Source organism: Mesoplodon mirus (assembly GCF_964341445.2).
Source record: "Mesoplodon mirus genome assembly, chromosome: 13".
Taxonomy (NCBI): Eukaryota; Metazoa; Chordata; class Mammalia; order Artiodactyla; family Ziphiidae; genus Mesoplodon; species Mesoplodon mirus.
Genome location: NC_138989.1, coordinates 17,661,500 through 17,670,472, shown reverse-complemented (window position 1 = coordinate 17,670,472; position 8,973 = coordinate 17,661,500). Strand labels below are relative to the sequence as shown.

Here is an 8,973-nt window from a genome sequence, read left to right as displayed (position 1 = left end):
CCCTGTAGGACCTTGCCCCCCACCATCCCCTTTGCCTCCCCATCCTTTTCTCCCACCCACATTGTCTACCAGGAATATGTTTGCAGCGGCCTCCAGGGTTCCTGGAGAAATCAGGAGGAAATCTCAGCCGTCAGCAGATGCTGGGCCCTGTTTGTTCTCCTTGAGTTCTGGAGTCACAATGTACCGGAGGTGACAGCAGGATGAGAGCCTACGTGTCCCGGCTTGCAGGCCAGGCATGTCCCCTGCCCTGGGGACCACTGGAATGCAAAGCTTTCCTTCTTCCTCAAGTGCCAGGGTTTGGGTGGCACTTTTTGGAGAGGGCACACAGACACATCAGACACTGGGCGGTCATTACACCAGCTTGGGGGATGCAGCATCACCACACAGGAGGGCAGTTGAACACAGAGGCAGAGACAATGTTACACACCAAGATACACAGTTCTTCACAGGCAGTTAGAGTTGCACAGACGCCAAAGCAATGATGCTCCCAGAACATTCTCTGTCTCTCTTACACACACACACACACACACACCAGAAAAACATTCCATTTGTGACCTCGCCTTACACGACAGTCTATCACGTGGTAGGATTATCAACAAAACTTGTTTTTAATGATGGTGTTGACCTGAGGAATCTTCAGACAGAGGCTGGTGGCCTGAGGTGACCACCAGCAAAGAACTGGCCCAGGTCTTGGACCCAGAGTCTCCCAGAGAGAGCTGACCTCTAAGAGGGAGGGGAGGCCAAGCCTTCTAACTGCTTCGTGAAAGAAGACTAGAAATTTGCCTGGGGGAAAGAAACACGGTACAAAATACATTCAGAGTCCCCTGGCTGGGCCCTGGTGTGGCCCGAATCCTACAGATGAGGGGCTCAGGGAAGAGAACCACAGGTCCAATCCCCTGGCCCTTCTCTTTGCATGGCCACGTTCCAAGGGGTGGAATGTATTAGTCATATTCCTCTTAAAAAAATATATCTCTTTACACTCGCCTTCTCCATAGTCTCTTGGCTATTTGGGAATGAGCATTTATCTGCACCCCAAGGCTTCAGAGGTGGCTGCTTGGGGGGCTGCTCCAGACAGAATAGCAAAGAGCTGTGACCTATGGCTTTTGCACCTACATGGTAGGGGGATGGTGTAGGTGCACAAATGTGGGCTGGATGCGAAATCACTGGTACCCAAGGTCCGGGGAGAGATGGGATCCTGGATCTCAATGATGAGATAGATGATCAGTGATTCAGGTCCTCGGGAATCCTTTGGTTTGATGTCTCAGCATCAAAAGAGCAGCGTTTGTATGTACATGAACAACCATCCCATTCACCCCGTTCCTTAAATCCCTAAGAGAAGCTGGCCTATGACTAAAGGGAGGTCTGTGGTCTGGGAAGGTAGTGGGGGTCACTTTTGCTCATGGTTGGTTTCACCTGATTTGGAGCACTCTTGTTCTCTCTCCTGGATAGCAAGGGACCTACTGGTAGGGGTCAGAAGGGCAGTGTCAGATCAACGTGTTGGACCCCACGGTGGAGAGGTGTGTTACCAGGGCTCTCATTCTCACTCAGATTCTGCACGTGGCTTGTGGCCGTCCTGGTGAGATAATGGTTGGTGCCTGAGGACCCTGGAAGTGGGTCACCACCTGGATACAGCTGGGGAGGAAAGGGAAGAATTCCAGCCCTCGAGGTGGACAGGAACCGGGTCATTTCTCAGGAGCACTGTGACCTGGAAGGGGGGTGGATTGGGATGTCAGTGACCCCAGGCGGTGGCCCCAGTTAACCTGCTCTGAGCACCATTGCTTCCCTGACCCACCCAGAATGTCAGAAACCTAAGGCCGCAGAGAAACTCCCCAGCAATCTTTCTTCAAACAGAAGTGGCCAGGATAAACCCTGGCGCCAGTGCTTCCTGGGTGGGGCAGAGACGGGGAAGCTATGAGTGCTCAGCTCAGCACGGAGGAGGGTCTGGGGCCACATTTTTCCTTGTCATTCTCTTTAGCTCTTGCACCAGGGTCCTCAACACCTGCGGTGGGGCACCCTTGTCTCTGGGACACCCATGAGCCCTCCTTCCCACAAGTGGAGCCCAGAGTGGTGGGCACAGGGACACGGGAGACAGAGAAGGGTCCATGTGGCTAGAGCTCCCTAAGCCAGTTGCCCCCTCCATCTCTGGGGGCGCGGTGTGAGTAGGTGGGGAGTGCCTGCACAATCTCTTCGCTTGAGCCTCCTTTGTCATGCAGGAAACTCATCGAAGGGCAATAGCAGCCAAGGGGATTGTCCCCACATCGAAGAGGGGACTGATGGGTGTGGGCCCCCAGGGGTCTGGAGTCCCCAGCGCCTGCTTGGTCTGGACCGCCAGCTCCCCGCCCTGCTCCGACCCGTCATCTGCGGTAGTAGTCATCGGGAACGCCCGTGAGGTTCCTCCTTTTAAGGGCCGCATCCACCGTCTTGATGTAGGCAGAGATGGTCTTCTGCATGTCCGCCGTGTAGGGGTCGTACTCCAGCTTCCGGAGCCCCGAGCGCTTGAAGTTGCCGTCCTTCTGGCTCTCCACACACAGCAGCCGGTCCTCCCTGACGGCCACGCCCAGCAGGCCGACCATCCGGCCCAGCTGGACGAAGAGGTCCTGCTTCAGGTCCTCAAAGTGCACCAGCAGCACCTTCTTGCCGAACTTGAGCCAGTCCAGTGTGTGCGTGGCCCACCACGGGGCGTAGTTCCTTACGAACGCTGGCCACTCTGTGGACGCAGCAAGGAGGCCCGAGTCAGCGGGGGGACACAGGTCAGATGGCGCTGGCGATTCACAGCAGTGCCGCCGCTGTTAGCCCTTAGGTCACCAGACTCGCCTCCCTCCTCCCACCTCAGGGCTGCTGCTTCTGCCTGGAATCACCTTAGCCCTTCCTCCTCTCTGGGGAGAACGACATTTGTCTGCTGCTTACTCCATGCCAGGCACAGACGTATATATAAATCCTTGTTACTCTATTTTTATATTTTAATATATATTGATCTTAATATAGAGTGCAATAAACATACTAATAGAGCTATCAACTCACTTATTCCTCACAAGAACACTGTGAGGTAGGCATCATCGTTTTCTTCATTTACAGAAGGGGGAACTCAGGCACAGAGAGGTTAAGGAATTTGCCCAAGGTCACACAGCTAAGAACTGGCAGAGCCAGGATTTGAAACCAAACAGTCTGGCATCAAAGTCTGGGCTTTTAACTACCAAGTTATCCTGTGTAGTAACAGTATCTTCTCACAGGATAGTAATAGGGCCTTTGTACAGAGAAGTGGAAAAAGCATATAAAATTTTCAGCATGGTGCCCTGTACCCAGTAGGTGCTCAGTAAACGCTGGCTATTATTATTACTGTGATTATTCTGTCCTCAGGTGAGATGTCACCTTCCCTGACTCCCCAGGCTCAGGCAGGTACCTCCTCTGGGCTGAGGGCAGTTTAAATCGGATTATTTACATCGTCACTTTGACATCTTTCTATCCTCCCTTTCTTTCTTTGCCTTTTAGTCAAGTATCACGCACTGTTCCTTTGTGCTGTTTGTTCCCTTGCCATGGGAAGAGGACAGGATGGATCGTCACCCAGATTGGGGGTGTGTGTTTGGGATCCCCTGACTCAAGAGGCAGGCTGCAACAGAATGTGGGAAATTCACCAGAGAGCCCTGGAGAAGATCTCAGACAGCCAGCCAGCCAGCCTGCCAGCCAGCCCCAGGAGCTGTTGAAACCCTGATAAAGGGGAAACCAGGAGGGGGGTCTTGGAGGATGTTGGGAGCAGAGAGAGGGATTTGCAGCCTCAATTCTGAGCCCCAGCTGGAGAATCACAGGGCCTGTACTCCGGAACCCTGAAGCCATACCCCCTGCTTCTCACAGGGGCAGCACCACCCTGCACCCTCCGAGGGATATGTTTACTGAACGAGGCTCAGTGAGTCTCCCAAGCTGGGTTGGGGAGCCCAGCTGGTTCTTAATAACTAAATCCTCATCCTTTGCTGGATGATGGATACCCCTTATCTCATTTAATCATAGTAACTACCCTGAAAGGAAAAGACTACTGTTCATTTGTCAGCAGTGAGGAAACTGAGGCTCAGAGACGTGAAGTAATTTGCCCAAGGTCACACAGCCGGGAAGCATCATCCAGACCAGACTGCCTGATTCCAGGGCCCCATCTTTCCTAGGCACCAGCAGCCTCACCCCCACTCCCTCCCACTGACTCACACCCAGCAGGGGCTTAATAAATTGTTGTTGAATTAAATTGAAATTCCCAGCCGCCAAGCTGTGATGTGATAATAAAGGGCTCCTCTTTCTTTGCAGAGCACATCAGAATCTGTGGTGAGGCTCCTGCTCCCCCAGTGACCCCCTGCAACACCACAGCCGCTTGGGAAATATTTATGCTGATGACAAAGATATTTTTTCTTTTTCTTTTTTTTTGCGGTACGCAGGCCTCTCACTGTTGTGGCCTCTCCCGTTGTGGAGCACAGGCTCCGGACGCACAGGCTCAGTGGCCATGGCCCACGGGCCCAGCTGCTCCACGGCATGTGGGATCTTCCCGGACAGGGGCACGAACCCGTGTCCCCTGCATCGGCAGGCGGACTCCCAACCACTGCGCCACCAGGGAAGCCCCCGACAAAGATATTTTTGATCCTTCAAATAGATTGTTTACAATGTATCTAGCTAATCGGGCCCGTACTGTTACAAGACCAGATGTATCTGTGTGATTAGGAAAAAATCTAGTATGTGTATACTCTGCTTTACTTTTTGAGAAAGAATTTCCCCATTCCTGAGTCATCTCACAGCATCCCTGGTGATTCAGGACAACTGCCACTCCTATGGCAGAAACCCAGATGGATGAAGAAGGCACTCGGTCACCCAGTAACACACAGATCTGGATGGACTTCCAGGCTTAGCCACTTGTGACCATCTCAAGAGGTTCCTGGAGGGTGGTCCTCAAGAAAAAGGAAGGGCCTGTCTGCATGATGGCCTGGATCCTCCAGATGGTGCCCCTGGCCTTGGACACAGGTTGGGGGGAGATGACATGGCATCCCTGTGACTGCAAACCTCCCTGGGGTGGGAATGTATGATGCCTGAGTACCTACTGTGTGCCAGGACTGTGCTGGGCACTTTGCACGCACTACCTCATGCAGTGCCCCTTACAAGAAGCCCGGAGAGTAGGAATTACTCTAGCTCCATTTTACACATGGGAACAAAGGTGGCTCAGAGATGTGAAGCCACCTGCCCAAAGCCACACAGTGGGTGTCCAGGGCAGGATTTGAACCCACATCTATCTCAGACTGAGCCTGGCTCCTGCCCTCCTGGCAAACCCTTTAAGAGCACCTGATCTGACCATCTCCAGCACTCTTCTCGCCCCAGATCCTAGTCTACATCCGCTTACCTCACCTTCAGGTGTCATCTAAGACACGGGTCTGTTCACAGAAGACTTTGGAGTCAGACTGCCAGGGTTCAAAACCCAGCTCATCTCCATATTGGCTGTGTGAACTTGGGAATGTCAGGAGGTCTCCTTGAGCCTCAGTTTACCCATCTGCACAATGGCAACTGTGCTAAGAACTCCATCCTAGACACACCATACAGATGGAATGGAATAAGATTTGCAGACCCTGGCACCAGGCCTGGGACATAGGAGGCGCTGGATAAATGTTGGCTACAATTATTCTTGATGTTGGTCCCCAGCATCTCTGAGATGCCCCAAGTGGCCCATCATTTTGGGGAAGCAGATACTTGCCCCCTCCCCACCCCTTCCTAGAGCAAAGATCCCTCACTTGAAGCTCCTGAATGACTTCGCTGGAATGAAGAAGAACAAAAATGAAAATGAAAAACAAAAGCCCTCATTTAGCTCAGGATTCCCGGTAATTGATGGCTGCCTTCGAATTGGGTAATAAAGGCACACTATGCCATGGACCACTGGTAATGAGTGCTGGTTCTGCCAGAACTGTCTCCCACAAGGGCCCGGTGGGACACGGGCTGGCCACTCTTTGCTTCATCTTCTTGTCAAAGGGAGGAACTGGGGTCTGATTAATAGCTTAACTGTATTTAATTCTCCATGGAATCATTAAACACGGTCTCTGTTTCATTAAACAGATCCAGGACAATTCACCTTGTGTAATCATATCACATAAAACTTTGCTTTGGGCCCACTCCAGGGATATCATAAAATCAATGTTATAGAAACAGAAGCCGGGGGGCGGGTGGTGGTGACACGAGCCTCGACCCAGCTATAACTGGGAGGGGGACACAGGTGACCTCTCAGCAGATGAGTGACCTTTGCTCTTATGTGGGAGTAACCCTCACATTCCCGGCCGAGGGTGTCCTAAAGCAGTGATTCTCAAATTTGAAAGCTCACAAGAAGCTTCTGGAAGGAATCTTGTTAAAATGAGAATTCTGATCCAGTAAGCGTGAGGTGAGACCTGAGAATCTGCATTTCAAACTAATTCCCAAGTGATACTGACGCTGCTGGAGCAGGCAAGGGTCTCAAACTCAAGTGCCTACAGGGTCAGATGTTAATGCAAATGAGAGGAATGGGTGGGTGGGGTCCATGGGGACGGGGTTCTTTGGGGAAGGCTCTCAGGCAGAGCACTTGAAGACCTGGGTCAGACCTGGGAGGAAGCATTGGGAAAAGGTCCCTCCCAACCCAGACTAATGAGGGGGCCCCAGGTCCCCAATAGGAGGTGTGTGTCCTGAAATCTCCTCTTTCCCATCCCCTGCGGCCTCTGGGCTCAGCCTGTCCTGACACCTCCTTTATCTTTGGTTTTAAAGCTCCCAACTGTCTTGAATAAGGAAGAGGCAAGGTGGCTCCTGGGAATTAGGAAATTGCCTAAACCTGAGACGAGGGGTTATGCCAGGAGGGGGGAACCTCTGAATGTACCAGAATGTCAGCAACACCCCAAGGTGACAGACAGCCTGGTAGCTAATGCCTGGGTTTGGATCTCAGCTCGCTTAGCTCCTGGGGCCTCCGCCACATGACTTGCTCCCTTCCTGGGCTGGTTTTCTGCTACCGGTGATTGTGGCAACCCTTCTTACCTCCTCGGGTAATTAGAAGATTTAAATGAGATAATTACTGCTAAGTGCCTGGTCCCATGTGAGCTTCCCAAGTGAATTCCCTCCCTTTTTACTTGGGGCAGTAGGATGCCTGGGAGGTGGAGAGCTGGACTCTAGTCCTGCCATTATGTGCCCGAGTGACTCTGGCAGGCCCTGCCTCTCTTGGGCCTCAATTTCCCCATTAATAGAGAATGAATCCGTGGTTCTCAGGCCTGCCTGCACACTGCTTTAAAAAATACCAGTGCCCGGGGCTTCCCTGGTGGCTCAGTGGTTGAGAGTCTGCCTGCCGATGCAGGGGGCGCGGGTTCATGCCCCGTTCCGGGAAGATCCCACGTGCCGCGGAGCGGCTGGGCCCGTGAGCCATGGCCGCTGAGCCTGCGCGTCCGGAGCCTGTGCTCCGCAATGGGAGAGGCCACAACAGTGAGAGGCCTGCGTACCGCAAAAAAAAAAAAAAAAAAAAAAAAAAACCAGTGCCCAGGCTCCACTCCAGTAATCGTCTGGGGTGCAGCCTGGGCACTGGGACTTCCCCACATCCTGGGATTCTGATGTGCTGCTGGGGCTGAGGACGCATGGGTTCAGCGATCTCCCAGGTCCTTTCCAGCTTGACAAGCAGAACATCTGCTCCCGGGACAGGATCCTGCCGTTGGCACCTGCAGACTTCTCAGCCTGGCTCTAAACAGTGGCCATTTTTGATTGTTCTATAAATAAATAATTCAGAGGTCTCTTTACCCCTGGGAACAAACGTCATCACCTGTCCCAGCTTCCACCCCCTCACCGAGAGAGGGCGTGAAGCAGGGGAAGGGACAGACAGGCCCCTTGAGCAAACGGAACCCAGGGCACAGTTGGTCAGGCAGGCCCAAGGGTTTTCATCAATGACATCAGTGCTGAGAATGTGATTGGCTGAGTTAACGCTGTTCTGCCTGCTCCGGTTCTCTCTGGGGAGGGGCTGGAGCGTGGAGCAGCTGGGGGCCGGGGGGAGGGTTTGGAGGAGTGGGAAGCACCCCTGGGCCTAGAGGCTGCAGCAGCCTGGCTCCTTGAAGCTGGATGAGGTCGGCTGGGCTCACGTTCACAGAGTACTTACTCGGCACCAGGAGCTCTGAGCAGCGGGTTTGTAGCCACTGACGTTCAGTCTAACTCATTATCATAGCTCAGTGGTTAAGGGCGTGGGCTCAGGAGCAAGACTCCCTGGGTTCAAACCCCTGCCCCACTACTTCCTGGAAAGGTGCCTTCACCTCCCTGAAAGTAGCTTGCCCCATGCATAACCCAGGGTTAACTGTGTGAACCTAACGCAGGCATTAGCTACCAGGCTGTCTCTCATCTTGGGGTGTTGCTGACATTCTGGTCACGCATGGAGGTGACTTCCATTATGGTAATGGAGATATGGGTGATAACTGACATGGGATTTTGAGGAGGTTGGGTCTGACTTCGGAGTCCTCCCCACTACTGTGGGCCGCTGCTCTGTACTGAGACATTCTTCCATTCTGGAATCTACTAAGCACCAGACGTGAACATCAAACTCAGATCATCTTAATGAAGTTTAGCGCTCGGAGACTGACACTGTCACTTCCCAGCTATAGCTGGGGCAAGTCACTTAACCTCTCTGAGTTTTCCAATCCAGAGTAGTTGATAGGGTTCGCAGAATGATGATCTTAGGAGCTCATAGGTGACCTCATGGCCACTCAGCCACTGACCTTGGGCTGGATTCAGATCCCAGGAAAGGGCTCTTGAAGACGAGAGTCCACTGAGTGTTTTTAAAGGGTTAAATTCCTAGATTTTACTACCTCCACTTTATAAACAGGACAATCTAAGTTCATGGAGGTGAAGGAGCTTTTCTAGGAAGTGGTGGAGTTGGGATCTGAACTCAGGGAGTCTTGGTCCAGAGCCCATGCCCTTAACCACTGTGCCGTGATAACAACCTGGCTCACAGAGGGTGATGCTGGTGGGTAT

The 8,973-nt window shown here is 52.7% G+C and overlaps 1 protein-coding gene across 2 annotated transcripts in view; it reads right to left on the bottom strand.

Moving 5' to 3' along the window:
- Nucleotides 1-449: 449 nt before the first annotated feature.
- Nucleotides 450-8,973, bottom strand: part of WSCD2 (WSC domain containing 2) — a gene marked incomplete at its 5' end in the record, with an annotated part of 45,617 nt that continues 37,093 nt past the window's right edge. For both annotated transcript variants that reach the window (XM_082641335.1, XM_082641334.1), the window contains one exon: nt 450-2,707. In XM_082641335.1, coding sequence (XP_082497461.1) covers nt 2,355-2,707 — 353 coding nt within the window. In that variant the 3' untranslated portion in view covers nt 450-2,354. The remainder of the gene's footprint in view (nt 2,708-8,973) is intronic.